The sequence below is a fragment of the Taurulus bubalis genome (assembly GCF_910589615.1).
Source record: "Taurulus bubalis genome assembly, chromosome: 16".
NCBI lineage: Eukaryota > Metazoa > Chordata > Actinopteri > Perciformes > Cottidae > Taurulus > Taurulus bubalis.
In genome coordinates this window covers 14,108,677-14,125,323 of record NC_136604.1, presented here as the reverse complement: position 1 = coordinate 14,125,323, position 16,647 = coordinate 14,108,677, and the positions used below count along the sequence as shown (strand labels likewise).

Sequence of the window (16,647 nt, the reverse complement as noted above, 5' to 3'; positions counted from 1 at the left end):
CCTTTCCTCTCTTGCACACACACACAAACACACACACATACAGTACACACACCTTGGTGCTCCAGAGTTTGACGGTCCAGTCAAAGGAGGATGTGATGAAGAGGTGGGAGAAGTCGACGGTGCCCACTGCGCCGTGGCAGCTGACGCCCGTCACCGGCCCCTGGTGGCCCTCAAACATCTCGCAGATACCCGCCTTGCTGTAGAGTGAGCCAAAGATGAGACGCTCATAAGCACCACCATAACCAGTCTTAACTTGATGAAATACAAAGCTGTGAAGATGTTTGTGTCTCACTGAAATTCATTTATGGATGACAAATGAAACAATCCAAACATTGATGGAAAAATCTTCTTTCTTGTAATTTTTAGTCTCATTTGCTATTATAATAGCTATCTTTTGCTAATATTTTTTTTGCTAAATCATTTCAGCGATTGTGATGTTGTAATTCTCGATTATCAAAGCAAATAAATGAAGACATAAAACACCAGTCCAGCAAAGAATGGTCTGTGATGTTTTCTCCGTGTGTGTGTGTGTGTGTGTGTGTGTGTCCACCAACCTGCCATGTCTGGATGCAGTGTACACAGTGCCCTCCTCACTCCCAACCACATAGTTGTTAACGTCTCCCGTGGGAAAAGCCATGCCTGTCACCGCCACGGGTTTGGATTTATTGTACACCAGTTCCATGGTCTCCTACAGCACACACACACACACACACACACACACACACACACACACACACACACACACACACACACACACACACACACACACACACACACAGGAGGAATAACTAATGTGAGCCAATATGCAGCTCACACATTCAAAGACACAAACATGTAAATACACATTCATCAACATTTAATACCAGATGCTTGAACACTAACACTAAAATTATTTCAGTGTGTTGTGTACCTGTGGCTGGGAAAGCATGTCCAGGCTCCAGGAGCACATCCTGCCGTCTGTAGACACAGTGATCAGGTTGTTGGCATTCTGTGTGCCGACCACGTTCACGCAGTACACTGGGTGCTGCACGCACACACACACACACACACACACACACACACACACACACACACACACACACACACACACACACACACACAGATAAAGACACACATGGCCCATCAATGAGATGGGTGGGGATGCACACTTGCAAAATAGAACAGGTACTAAAGCAGGAGGCTTTCCGTAGCTCGTAACTTAGTGCAACTGTGATATGGAACTACATACCCGACTAAAAAAGCTTATTCTGCTGCATATTATAATCACAATCATACATTCTTATCTGTCTCTGATTAGAGGCATTCAATATTTCAGATTTTTTTTTCATTTAATATAAGGCAGATAATATTAGGCAGAAAGTAGACATATTTCAAATAATTGAATATGCTAATATAAATTAAATTAGATTTTTAACCATGTGCCTGACATGATAATGTCATTTTACACTTAAAACATGAGCTACTTTGTACAGATGCAGCATGCTCACATGCCAGTGTGCAGTCGTTCCTCCCGACAGGAGTGTGTGAAACCATTATGTCATTACTGGGCAGCAATTGATTTGTGTACTGGGCAGCACAAAGAATCCATTCAGCAATCAGCACCATGTTAGCTTGCTGGAGAGGACCGGAGCGCAGGCCTCACATTTTAGAGTTTATACCTCCAGCAAGGGCGATGTCCAGCCGTGTGTGTGTGTGTGTGTGTGTCTATATGCCTTCTGTAGCCGTGATTATAAATGGCCTTGGGTCTTAAGATATTGCTAGTGTATACTGGTCAGTAATTTGCCAGGGGTCAGTGAGTTCACAAGCGTCTAAACTGTGCTGTCCTTTTAGTTATGTCTCGAGTTTTACTGCTCCAGGCAAGAGTGTGTCTGTGTGTTTATATGTGTGTGTGTATGTGTGTGTGTGCGTGTGTGTGTGTGTTTTGTATTGTGAAAATAATCAGTGTCAAAGCTGCAGTGCTATCATGTAAAATCTATAGTTGCAGTAATGTGATCTAATTTAATACATATACAGATATCAGGATGTTTATATGACACATTATAAAAATAATGTTTCTACTGAATAATTGTCATTATTGTTTTATGTAACTAATTAAAACACAACAGGGAGCTTTTAATTTAGGTCAGAGCTTATTTCACCAGGTCTGCAACAAACATTATTGAACTGAAACGTTGTCATCATTATTTCACAGGGCCATTGTTGACGTCTTAAAATAGAGATTTTTAAGCTTTGAAAAACTACAACTATTTTTGTATGTTTTTTTGTAAATGTGGCTCCTCAATTGTGAAATGAGCTCCCCATTGACATCAGGACAGCAGAAAGTCTCTACATTTTCAGTCGCAAACTAAAAACACATATTTTTCGACTACACCTTGAATAAGGAAGGTAGCGCCGTAGTAGCACGTTAGTAGCACTTAAATGGCACTTACTGATAGCACTTTGTGGTATAACTTTATTGAAGAAATTGTACTTCCTTGATTCGTGTTGTTCTGAATTTGTACTCATGGTTGAATTGCACTTATTGTAAGACACTTTGGATGAAAGTGTCAGCTAAATGAAATGTAATGTAAAACTGAAAAGCCCAGCTGTGCCTCACTTTACCAGTGTTTTGATTCACAGTTTATTGAGCTGGACTAGATGTCTTACAGTGTGAGCAGCGGCAGACAGAGGAGTCCTCTGGACGGGGGTCCGACGGTGACTGCGGTTGTCCCACAGGACGATTTGTCCCGAGTAAGTGCCCCCCACAACCAGGTTGGGATGAAACCTGGCGAAGCCCACAGATACTACGGGAGACTGAGGAGAGAGGAGGGGAGAGGATGAGATGACAGAATCACTGCAGAATATTCTGGTGTTTTATTTAACTCATCAACTGACAGAGCAAGGAACATGGTGAGGATAGAAATGGTTCAGTCAGATGAAATGTGTAGATAAAACAACAGAAAGCGAGAAAACAGCTAAAACAAAGAAAGATATGAAGCGAAAAACGGTAACGCGAGACGGAGCATGAGTGAGAACGAGTGATCAAGGCATCGTGATGGGTGGCGGGCCATCGAGAGATAGACGGAGAGGGAGATGATGAGTTTGGCTACGGTGAGGGTCCACTGAGGAGAGGACAGAGGGGTGACGCTGGGGCGGAGACCAGACAAAGAGGGGAATTGTAGTCCTCTTCCCCCAGCCGTTTCACATTACAGCATCAAAACCCCAGCAGCCACCAGAGCGCTCACTGTAGCCTCCAACATGACAAGCGCACCCTTGAACTCCCTCCCTCCCCAATGGCGTGTTTATTGAGTCTTGGTTCCTCTTCACTGATCGTCCCATATGGGCTTCCCTCACGCAGAACCACTGAAGCCTCTGTGCTGTGGAGTTATGAGAAAATGTTTCAGCATTGTATCGCTCCAGGAGGGTAAAGTGCTGTTATGCATTGTCAAGTTCACCCCTCCCTCCATCCATTTATCCAACCATCCATCCAGTGAAGCTGCATAATCCTAATTTACCGGCAATATAAGGCCAAGAGAGCATTAAACGAGAAGCTCACTGACACACATCACAATTTAAAGCATCGTTGCCAAATACGGTCATAGATTTTGTTGGAAAACCGTCCTTGACAGTTTTAGTGTTCCAGAAAACGATATGTCAGCCATTTTGTTGTTGAACAACAGCTGTGAGACGCTGTTTGGAAGAAAAGATAGTCATTAATTATTGTTTGCCAGATTTATGTGAATACATCAACAATAAAGTTTTAATTATTCTATGTTGCAAATGGTTAGTGGCCTAAAACCTGATGATACTACTACCTTGAACTGGTGGTTTAATAGAGAATTAGACATTAGGATGTTAAGAATTCAAATACAAGGAAATTCATATTTGAATAACTTAATGAATCCATTAGTCGTTCTATGAAACTATAATGCTTACATGAATCCCCGCATGCGAATGTCCCCTTTCAAAACAAACTGATTCATAAATTAATAGTGAACAAAGCAGCGCATTTATAAACTGCTGAGGCTGCAGGATGCCAAGTGTCGAGCGAGGCATCGTTCATTTCAAATCTGTTTTTACGTCACGTACATGCTTTAGACACAAGGCACTAATGTGCTAATATTCAATGTGGTCATTGGCAGTTTTGGGGACCAGCTGTTACTAGATAGGGAGGAAATCTAACAATGGCAGTTCATGTTTAGAAAAAGCAGAACATTCGTCTTTTTTTTTTATTTCTCTCCTTTGTGCCTCGCCCCCGCTCTGTCCCTGCCACCACACTATCTGCAAAGCAGCCAACTCCAAACCCCAGTTTCTTTTGAAAGGAGACTGGAAAACAAATCAGAGAGAAAGAAAACACTGCACACTTTTTCATTTTTTTTTTTTGTTGTTTCTTCTGAGAATAGCTCGGGAGTCGCTTCAGATGTCGCGGCTCAAAATAAACTGAACTTTGGCACTCTCTAAAGTTTATTTACACGGCCATGTAAAAATAGCCAGTAATATATAATATGTGCATTAAAATCACCAACAATTACATTACAATAATCTCCAAACTGTCTAAAGAACCTAGAAGGAGGAAGTACAAATTGCAATTGTACCCTTGTTTTTTGAACAAATATTCCTAATCTTGCCTACAGTGTGTGTATGGATGCCAACAGTTTAAAAAATCATGGCAAGAAGATTTTTAACAGTAAAACTACTTCAGGACAAATGTCAAGACGAGAGCTCTCATTCTCAAATACACATGGATGTGTCTGCCTCCAACTTGATCACTTTCTTTTAATACACAAGAGTTTTGGGATGACGGGCTGCTGTCTGAATGTTTCTTGATTCTGAATTCTTAAAAAATTAAATTAAATTTGTTCATTAAAAAAAGGCTAGTGGCATCAACTTAGCTTCAAGTTTCTCCCTCTCACCAGTCTTTATGCTAAGCTAAGATAAATTAAGCTCAATGCATTTCCCAAAAACTTGAATAGTGTCTTTTTCCTCCATCATCACTTACTCTGTTAATGCTTACGGTATCTTTATGCATAACGAGAAAGAAACCATAGGACTGCTATAAAAGAGTAATTTCTCATTTAAATTGTGTATATCTTAGTCTATGTTGTACTCCAGATTGTTCAAATTTAACAGTATACTACCTCAAATATATGAATGCCACATTTGAAACCTTCCTTCCTCTCTTTGATCTTTGCAGGAAAAATTAAAATGAGACAATTATTTTTTTCTCACTATTAACACCATCAACAATTCCAAAATAAACACACAAATTCACAAGCACACAGACACAAATAGAAACCATCCCGACTCTCTTCTCTTTCTTGTCATTCTTCCACCGGTTATCAAGCTAAATAAACATCCCAACCCCACATGAGTAACGACAAAGAGAAGCCAAATAAAGTCAAGAGCCCCGTCTATTCGCTCCATATGTTAGTTTAACTCCTAAGCCCTATCAGTGTCCCCATCTTAAGAGGAAAAATCCTGCCTAAACTCTGAATCCACTCTTTAAGAAACCACACGTTATGCCATCATTCCCCTCGTGTACTGTCAAGCTCAGTGAAAGAGCTACTGAAAATTATCCCGGCTTTGTCCCGGTAGTGTACTTTGAGGCGCCTGCCAGCAGCGAGCTTGGACTTAACATAAAAGCCATTCTCCCTCAATGCTTCTAATCAAAATGTCACATCAGCACATATGTTTTGGAGTTCTATGCCTTTTAAATGTACGGTATGAAATAAGATCAATTTGTCCCGCGCTATGAGGAAGTTTATGATTTAAGCTCAAGGAGAATTGGTTGACACTCTAAAGCGGATTCTCAATTTCAATGTCATATCGGAAATTAATGACTGAGTTTAAAGCTGAATTATGGAGTGCTGGCTTGTGTTTTGGTGGGATTTCTGTCTCTCTGTTAACTTTCTATTCATCGAAGAGCCTTTACCCTCAATGACTCAAATTATTTTGCATAGATGAAAATATATAAGTTATCACACAGTGTAAACATGACTAAAAAGCTAATATTCTGAATTAAAGAAAAAGATTGACATTTTGAGAAATACTTTCTTCTTGAGAGACAAATAAGAAACCATTCTCACGTGTGATAAATAGGGCGTTGATGGAAGGAGTCCTAAAACCCGGAAATGAGTTGTGATTAACACAAGTTTAAGAGATTTTCATGTTTTGTTATGCGACATAAAACACTGTGGAGCGTAAGTGGAAAAATCACATAGGCTTTTTGTCGAGGGAACCAGTGTATTGCTAATTTACAGGTTGGCCTTCAAAAATACGTCGTCCCTGCAGCACTCTATAGGAAGCTTTAGCCAACACAAACAGCTCAACACAAAAACTGAAAACAGGAGAAAAATGCTCGCCTGGACAATTGGCCAGGACCAGTTCCAGAAAGTACCCGGTTCGCTACATAACCTTCCAAAAGAAGGCCAACTGTTGGTTTCTCTACGTATCAAACAAATGAGTTACACGTCAATTAGTGAGCTTTAGAGTTGCTGTTGAGTCACCAATCTTAGTGCGAAACTGAATAAGCCTGTTGCTGAATGCAGCTTCATACTTTGCATACAAACCTTAGCATCAATCAGTTCTCATCTAACTCTTGAATAAACACATTTTACCACAAATCTCAAACTTTTCCTTTTAAATCAAATACAGCCCCTTCTAACCCCTGCAGCTCCTCTTCAGTTTAGATTGATCGGTTTCGACATATCAGTCACACAAGCACCACATCTACCTCAATAACACCTCCACAACGCTTGTGTCAACAATGCTCCCGCATATCAGGGCTGACTCGATACCGAGCCTGACATTTCATTTCCAAAACGCAGAGCGGCTCTGTGGATGGTTCTCATCTGACATGCGGCGCGGGTCAGACACCTGCCAAGTCATCTGCTGCCAGCCCAGACGGAGGGGAAGAGGGGAGTGACAGCTCCCGGAAGAAAAAGCAGCGGAGAGAGTCGCTTTGGTATATCAGGCCTGAGATAAAAATGTGGACGTTTTACAGGGAGACACTCTTGCAGTCAGAACAGTGGGTTTCATTTCTTTCCCCGGGCAAGGTCTGCTGTGTGTTTGCGTGTGTGTGCGAGAGGGAGAGAAACTCAAACACACAAAGTATCGTCTACCACATCTCCCATAGGCTCACAAGGCTAAGTGCTTCTGGCAGCCCTCATTATATTGATGGGAAGTGTTCTGTAGAGGATAATACACACATGGTAGGCACTGATGAAAGATGGCACCCAGCAAGGGATTAGGGTGGTTCGAAGGAATGACAGAAAGAGAAAGAAAGCTGGAGAGAGGCGAACACTCCCTTCTTTGTTGCCTCCTCCTCTCTTTCGTTCTTTCCTCGGGCAACAAACTGTTGCTTAAGTCGGCTTGGGAAGGCAGAAATGGAGCAATAGTGCTATGGTGAGAAGAAAGAGGGAGGTCGGGGGCTGACAGTGCACGCCAGACAGTATATCCTCTCAAGTAGATCCATGCTCCATCCCCCCCCCCCTCGCTCACCACACTCATCTGTTTTCCACTCCGCCTTATCAGGACCAGATGGATCCGACTGTCTTCCCTTGCATCCCCGCTTCTCAACTTCCCCCCCCCTCCTCTCAACCACCTTTCTCCTCCCTTTCTCCCCCTGGCTTCACTCGTTTATGACACCCCACGGATTTTGTCACTCTGTGGTTTCTGGCAAAGAGAGAGAAATACCATGTCGAGTCTCAATTTCAGCAGGCATAGAATGAGGGTTTGAGGGAGCGAGAGCATGAGGAAGGAGGCTCTGGGAAGACAAACAGGCCTTTCTCTGCCTCGTAGAGCTCCGATCCCTTCAGTTTCCACATCTTAGTTGTTTGCTTGGCTCATTGTTTCACGTTTGCTGGTTTGTGGCTCATCCATACAGTGATCTATTCTATTCTGGTATTGAGTTCTTCCTCAAGTCGGTGGTCCAAACACATTTATCGCAGTATTACCACACGCACCAAACTTCTCGATATTAGTGTAAAAACTAGACAAAGATTCTGCACTGATACTGAAACAATACTTCTTTTAATACCTGGGTTTGGAGAGTATGTGCTTATTAGCTTTCTTGCTGGCCACCTCGCAAAGACGATACCAGATGCAGCCTGGAAGGAATAGTCCAGCACATAAAATAGCCTCGAAAGGACCACAACTGGTTGTTCTTACACTGCAGTTTTTGTAGAAATTGAACCAACAAGATACAACATGTCAACTATTGAGCTTCAGAGGCGTTGGTATGTGTATTTTAGTGAGCAGTTCCCCTGTTTTTCAGATGTTTAGCTTAGCTTAGCTAACCGGGTGTAATTTACATCTTTCTCCTCAAACATTGAACTTTTCCTTTTATTCTTTTCATCATTTACAAAATATGCCAAACTGCTGAATGGATCAGTATTAAATAAAGAACAGTGGCTAAATGAAATGAAAATGTGCTCTGATTTAGAAGAATCAAATGTCAGGTTTAATACCAGACTCGGAGTCACACATCAACGTTTTTCCTGAGTTCCTAGTTCTTCTTTATTAATGAGCAACATCCACTGGAAAGACAGACTGCTTTAAATGTCTTTGTATAATACCAATAAAACTGTACAAAAAAATCAAATGTATATTATTGTGTCAGTCAAAGCTACATCTGTGTTGTGTGCTGCAAATCAATTACAGTCAGTCCCACAGTCTTAGTTCATGTGTTCAGCGAGCATTGACAGGACTTCTCTGCTCAGCTTTCTGAACACAATGCAGCTTCATCCTCAAGTTTAATGTCACATGGGTTCCCACTTAGAAAAGATCTGTGAATAATGTCGTTGGACTGTTCTCTCTTTCTAAAGTAATCTGGCCTCGCCCTCCCTCCCACTCTCCTTCTGCTCTGCTCTTCTTACTCAACCTTTCTGGAAGTGTTAAAGGTCTAGGGACCAAAGCAGCAAGATATTAATAAAAATATGACTGAGTCCAATGGAATATGACAGTAGCGGCGGGGGTTGTGACAGGGAGGCGTGTGGTTTGGGGGGTTCGGGAGAGGTTTTAAGTCAAACGGGCCCTTTAATGTGGTGTGACTTTGCCCACTTGAGAGGCTGGTGTGAAGTTACAAGATTGGACCCAACTGAGATGGGGCGATGATGGGTCCAACTGCTGAGACGAGCGTGATGAGGGGAGACATGCTCAACTGAGACCAGAATGCACAGCAACGGCAGCCCCTTTCCTAAAGTACAAACCCAACCGACACGCTGATGGATCACACACTTCCTCCACTATATTACAGATCAATGGCTCCTAAGTGGGGTCAGGAAACTGCCACGGGTCTTTAAGGCGATTGTAGAAAGCCCCCTAGTGTACTGTGATACTGTTTCATTTCAGATATAGTTTTTTAACGATCTAAAATTAAGCAGAGTTAGAGGACCATGATATACGTAGTTTGCTTCATGCAATTCGTAATAATAAAAGAGTTTAACATAAACCAGATGTACATCATTTACCATCACAAAGAACAACAGACGCTGAATGAAGAGAGAGCATAACCAAAAATGTGTAAAGTATGTAACTCCAATGGAGCTAAATATCACTTATTACTAAAAATTTACTCGCTAAATCTGCAATCAAATCTTTCTGAAATTGAAGTATCTTTTTATGCTGTTAATATTTTACTTTCCATCCAAAGTGAAATGTCACTATTAACATTACAAGAAATTGAAAGCCACAGTATTCACGTGAATGGCTTTAATTCAGAATTGTACGGTTGTTTACCCTTCACCTAATATAAGAGCTTAAAGACGGGAGGAAAAAACAGCAAAAGCAGGAAGAAGAGAAAGAAATGGAACATTAAATGCATAACTGTCAGATTTATTTAGTCCACAAGAGAATAACATTTATCATACGAGGACCTCTCTGTCTACCTTGCACTTGCATTAGAATGTCATTTTACAACACTGCTGCATTATGCCAAACATTTTAATGTAGAATTCCCAGATTGTAACTGCCTCCCGAAATTAAACTGTCATATTTCCAATGTTTTACTTAATCAAAGTCGAAGAAATAAGTCCAAACAATGATATTCCAAAATGTAATCTGAACCAAAATACAGCTACAAAAAATCCATCAACAAATACAACTGCACAGGAAATAACTGAGATAATCAAACCCTGTATCACTGAATAAGAGGTTGTATTTGTTTTATTTTTTTAAAGAACAGTGTTTTGCATTGCTCAGACCATTGGGCAAACTGCACACAGCCAGGCAAGAAATGTAGAAGCTTGACCTCACCAAAACCCCATATGAAACATGAAGCCTTCTATAAGCCATAACCTTATACAATAAAGACCCTGCTGCAGCCGACCTCAACCACAAACCCCAACCCTCCAATACCGACCCAGCACTGTCATTCTTTTGTATACTGCACACACACACACACACACACACACACACACACACACACACACACACACACACACACACACACACACACACAAGCGCCACCGCCTTTACACGTGTGTATGATACTCACAATAACACGTGCATACACACAAATAGCCATCTACCTAACCATCCACATCCACCAGATAGAAACTTGCAACAAATGCAAACAGAACGCATGTGAACAGTTGGCCTCTCTGTTCCTTCAGCTGAGGATGGGGAGGTGGAAGGTGAAAGGAAAAATAGGAGAAAGTAGAGAAAAAGAGGGGAGGAGGCACCCAGCCCTGTGGTTTTGGGGGGTTAAACGGCAGAACATGCTCGCACATTAAGAGCCATCTGATCCGCAGCTAACTAGGGAGTCGCGACTCTGTTTGCAGAACGAAACAGCAAGAAAAAAAAAAGTCTACTCCTCTTTCCTCTCGTCTAACCACTCCTGTGCGCGTCTCTACCAAATCCAACAGTGACAGGGGAAGTCATAGCTGATTCATAAGGACTTCTTTCTTTCTATTTCATCTCCATGTATCCTCTTCGGTTTAAATGATTTATAAGTCCCTGTTCATTTGCTCCCCACTCTATCCTCCTTCCTCTGTTTTTTCTGTCATTCACTTTTCCTTCTCCCCTCATAAAGAGACCATGGCACGGCCCCAGGCCACACTCGCTCACTGACTAACATGGGGGCGGTAGGAAAGTGGGGCACTTGGGATTTTCTGTTCTCTCAATTTTTCGTCTGTCTTTTCTCCATTTGATATCACTTCATCTAATGCACATCCCCTGTGCTTTGCATGAGTTGCAGAATCAAAAACAAAAAACAATTACAATGCTTTGTTATTTTACAGATGGCCATTTCAGTTTTTCAATGCAAAACAGGCGCCATTGTATTCCAGATCACATTTCCACTTGAGCACGGTTCACCTCTGTTGTACACATTAGCAGCTGATTGCCACCTTTTGATAAACTGAGCATTTTATCAGCTGCTAACACAAATATCCTTGTTCCCAAACGGCTAATATTACACACTCGTGATTCACAGATCAGCATGCTCAGAAACCACGTTGTTAATAAAGTCAGATGTACTGTACATATTTCGTCAGAGAACCGCATGGAAAACTACTGAATCGTACAGCTACAAGACACATCACTGTAATCTATCCGTAAGACCACATGGATTTCAGCAGCGGCATAAATTATGGTGCAGTGAAAGAACGGAGTGCTTTAAAAATCCATTATGGCGCTAGACTTGTATGGCGAGCTTCATATTGAAATATTTGCACGCAGCATGTGGTCTGCAGGAATATGTGGTTCTGTATGTGTTTGAAAAAGGAGAGAAAATCTATTTCCGTTGTTTGAATGGAACTTAAAAATGCGAGAGTACGTGTGTGCATTTCTAACATTATTTCTGAGCAGTGAGGTGACTTTCTTTGACATTAATACGAGTACAGGTGTATTTATACATTTACAATGCTGTGTTTGAGGAAGACGTGTCATTATTGAAAACACAGAAGCTGACACTAGACGCAGCGTCAATGTGGGTGGGCTAACACACACATGTGGCAGCGTAGGATTAGGAAGTGGTAGGCCACATCATTTTACTACAGAGACGTCTCTATATGGCCTTGCCTGTCTCGTGTGAGCCGTGAAGCCCTCACACCCAATCCTTCCATCCCTTCTCTCCTCCCTACCATTTTCTCAGTGTCACTTGCTATTAGCATTTCACCCATCAATGAGTTTCTTTCCCACCAAGTTTCTTCCATTAAAACTTGCCTCTAGTGGCAGCGGTCAGCTTTAATCCAATCTGGAGGGTCAAATGAACGCATGTGGAGCCGCTTCTCATTTCCCTTTCCTTCACTCTTTATTTTTCAGCTACAAAGGTGCCGTCATTATAGGGTGGAACAGAGGAACAAGATTACCCGATGGACCGCCTGTTGGGTTGCTATGTGAGGTATGAAAAGTAGAGGAGAATAATGGTGCTTTTCAGAGCGAAATTCTGAGACACAAACAAGGAGATGAGAGGAAAATGTTTTGTTCTTTTTTTCAGCATGTAGCTCTGTGACAGATTGATGCTTGCAAATAACCACCCACAAAACAGAGGAAAAAAAAACACAAAGAGCACAACTAACTTACCTGACATCATATTCTATAGTTATGAAAATCTGATAAGTTGATAAATTTAAATACCTGACAATGAAAGATGTATTCTGGTGTGGCCTTCTTAAATTTCATGTTCCATACCAACGCAACACCATCTGGTTCATGAGGAGCATCTTCATTATTATTATAGGAGGCGACCAGCAATTCAGGATACTGAGGGAGAGAGAGAGAGAGAGAGAGAGAGAGAGAGAGAGAGAGAGAGAGAGAGAGAGAGAGAGAGACGAATGAAAGTACATCTTTTAATAGTGATGCTTAACATGTGCATAATTGGTGCCAAGATTTCAAATTTGGGAATGTATAGTTTTGCTAAATGGAAGAACATGTTCATTGTGCATTGTTTGAGTTCAAATTGATTGCTGGCCTCACCTGAAGGGACCAATCCAGGCAGGTGATCACGCGATGTTTCGACCAGTGTTCGTCGTAGAAGAGTCTACTGAGGGACAGACTGGAGCCGCTCCCAGAGTCTCTGAAAAAAAGACAATAAAATAATGTGAGATAACCTGCCAATATACAAAAATATCCTTCTGTCTGAAGGGGTCTTTTGTGATCACTGTTAATACCTCCAATCTGGATATTCACAAAGTGTACTAGCCATAGTAAGTACGGAGGAAGTGCAGCATTTTATTTTTACTTAATGCATTGCGGTTAAGGCAGACACTATTTGCTGATTCAATGACAGAGCTGCATTACACCTAACTGATTGCTAAAAGTGGAATTCATTCATTTATCATGACATATATCAGAAATATAAATTGATTGAAAATACATAACTTTAGTCAAACATAGTTCAAAGTACAGCATGGTAGAAACAAACAAATGACATGGTTGTGTCTGACATAAAGTATTTCGGAATGAAGCTCAGTGATTGAAATAAAATGTCATCTAATGTACACAAAAGTGTCCTGACACACCGAGTCGACAGTTGGCCGTCTGTGTTGAAAAGTATTGTCTCTAGTCAGCCTCTAACAGCTCAGCATATTTAATAGACATCAGCAGAATCTGGTGAGAGAGCAGTCTGACTGGCTGTCGTGAGTCAGTAGTTTCAGCCAACATGTTGCATGTGGTCAACTAGATCCTGTGCAGATTGTTCCGTCATTTCAGAAAGTTGTGTCATCACAGTTTTGTCTTTGTGTCCAAAGTCAACTCAGTTTCCAGACCTTCAGTTATAAATAGATCATTATTTGAGTGCTAATTACAACAGATTATGTGCAGTAATCAGTGTGAATGATCCACTTTGTCTTCAATGCTATGTGAGAATTAATAGTGGTAAAAAACAATGTCATAAAATGTAGGTTATGTTGTTACAATTTCATAAATGGCATTTCCGTGGAAAAAAGAAGAGGAGTGTATGGCCTGTTTTAGACATAATCTCTATTTGACCACAGGCTTGATGCTTCTCTGTGGCTGCAGTGGTCAAAGCCGAAGTGAGCTGCATTCTTCTATAATGGCAGAGCAGTATACTAAAACAGCGTTGCACTTATGACTCTTATAACTTCAACCGACACTTTGATTAACCTCCATTCGGAGGCAACTCTTCAGATAGTAAGACAACGCTCTTGTGTCAGTTCACAGGAGTTTTCAACCCCCAGAGAGTGTGACATCAGCAGGAAGACATGCATTTTGAAGAACAAAGATGAGCCCAGGCCCCTAGATTGACACAGTGGGCATGAGTCAGTCTTTTCACATTTCTCAGTTTAAGGCATGCAAGTAAACACTCACATGTGCTCTGATATCCAAACACAGACTCGTTCCTCTCTCACTCCTCCTGCCCCTCTCTCTGCTCACCCCTCTTTGTCCTCCAGGTCCCGGCCGCTGTAGTCAAAGAAGATATTGCCGTCTTCGGCCAGAGCTCTCTCCATCACCCGGATGCTGCAGTCGAAGAAACTCTGAAACTCAGAGGAGTGCAGGATCTGCTGCCTCTCCTCCTCTGTCAGTTCCCGCAGAACTGGAAATGAGCCTGGAGAAAGGAACATGAAACAGACACAAGCGTGTGAAAAAGCCTTATGTGCGTACATTGCCCCCAGTGCACCCACAGCTGGGTTTACAACAGATACTTTCATTATTGATTAATCTAACAAATATTTTTAAACTATTATTTGTTCTATAAAATGTCAGTGAACAATGCCCATCATACTTACTTGAAGCCCAAGACGTCATCTACAAACTCGGCCCAATAGTCCAAATCCCAAAGATATTGCACTTATTATAGTTATAAGACAAAGAAAAGCAGCAAATACTCCAAACTGAGAAGCTACAAGTTGGGAATGTTTGGCATTTTGCTTTACAATTGGATTTACATGATGAATAGATTATCACAGTACAGTATTTGTGGCATAAGTTTCTTATAATCAATAACAAATATAAATGGGCTTACATTGCTAAGGTTCAAACTAGCGCGTTGCACCTTCTCTATTTACCTTTATTTATATTTAAAGTATACATTACACAAAGTTTTGTTTCCTCCTTTTTTTGGCAAAACAAAGAATGATGCATTTGAATATGGCATTTTTAATAAAGTAAATTAATTGAGCCTTAAACTGAGAAATATCTATTTATTCGATTCAACTGACATTGCAACATTCGCTGATGACCCCTCCTGTGTCCAGCCGGGTTGATGAGCCAACAAAGCTGACCAGTTCAGTCCGTCTCCCTCTCTCTTCTGGTTTGGTTGCTTTGTGTAGTGTTTTGTCTTAGCATGCAACACCTTCATAACATATGTTTCACCAGAATGAGTGAACTGAAGCACTGAAGTACTGTTTGGTCACATCTCATTATTTTGGTTCAAAATAAAAAGATCAATTGTTTCTTGTTTGACCTTCGTCCTGTGTGTTGTCTGGACTGTGAGCCAGCTAATGACAGGAATACAAGTATAGATACCTTGCTGTATCTTGTTGTACTGTACGCAGTAATTGTCATGTCTACTTCTGCACATGCAAAAAATGTACATCACGTGTTTCCAATGTCCGATTAACATTCACTTCATCTCTATCAAAACCAGAATCCCATCCAGGATAAGAAACTACAAACAGCTCCTAATGCATCTATTCCAATAAAACCCAACAGCAAGAACTTCATAAACAAGAGAAAAACAAAGCCCTTTGAGCAGGACGCCTCCCTTTGAACGTAATGGCTGCACAGCACGGCGTCCGGTTTTTGAAGTCACTGTCCCCAAGCACACATGCAATTTTACACACACAAGCATGCACAGACACACATATATCGACCTTTACCCTGCCTCTTGACTTTGATCCCCCCCATCCCTTTGTATTTCTTATGAGTTGTCAGAAAAGACCCAGTGAATCGAGAGGCAGAGATCAAAGGCCAGACCTTCTAATAGGCCAGGATGGAGAGAAGACGGATGACTGTGTGTTTATGAGTGCGTGTGTGCATACATCTGTTGATGTGTGTGCTTGAGTCACATTCGGTACCGAGTTGTGCTTATGCGTGTGTGTTTGAATATGAATATGTCTATCAATCTTTGTGTCCATCATATGCTGTGTGTTTACCCACCGAAGCTCTTTTTTCTCCATATTTCACCGCACCAACCATCCACATAGGCATCCACAGACACACTTCTCCATTCCTCTCAACTTTGAAGTGTGGTCGGGGGGTCAAATGACAGGTTTTTAATCAGCGCTGACCCCCACATGCCATGGAGCTGATATGCTGGACCCGCCTTAACCCCCGCCGTAACCTACCCCCATTCCTCCATCTGATACACCCACTGACTGGCTGAGGGTGTCACACACAAGTGGCCGTGTTTCGTGACTGTTTGACCAACAACATGTGAGAAGTCGAAGAAGAAAGAGACCGGAGGGTAAAGAATGGGAAGTTTTGTGTTCGCAGTAATTGGGAGTACAACAGCGACATAAAGTATTTACACGCAGGAGGACATTTACACCTGAATTAATGAGGTGATTAAGAATCTCTGAACATATAACAGCTGATAGTTGTAACTCTCCCATCATAAATCAATCCTTTGTACCTTCTTTGTTTTCCCCATTGTCATCTTCATCCTGCTGCTCAGACTCAGGGCCTGGCTTCACCTCCAGCATCCCTTCATCCTCCTCTTCCTCCTCCACTGAAAGAGAGTTAAAAAAAGAAAGAAAGAAAGAG

The 16,647-nt window shown here is 41.6% G+C and overlaps 1 protein-coding gene across 1 annotated transcript in view; it reads right to left on the bottom strand.

Annotated features, from left to right (window-relative positions):
- dync1i1a (dynein cytoplasmic 1 intermediate chain 1a) overlaps positions 1-16,647 on the bottom strand; it is a gene marked incomplete at both ends in the record, with an annotated part of 50,124 nt that overhangs the window by 10,587 nt on the left and 22,890 nt on the right. Inside the window, 8 exons of the mRNA XM_079232226.1 lie at positions 53-197; positions 555-688; positions 911-1,024; positions 2,647-2,793; positions 12,559-12,684; positions 12,898-12,997; positions 14,317-14,488; positions 16,517-16,612. Coding sequence (XP_079088352.1) covers positions 53-197; positions 555-688; positions 911-1,024; positions 2,647-2,793; positions 12,559-12,684; positions 12,898-12,997; positions 14,317-14,488; positions 16,517-16,612 — 1,034 coding nt within the window. The remainder of the gene's footprint in view (positions 1-52; positions 198-554; positions 689-910; positions 1,025-2,646; positions 2,794-12,558; positions 12,685-12,897; positions 12,998-14,316; positions 14,489-16,516; positions 16,613-16,647) is intronic.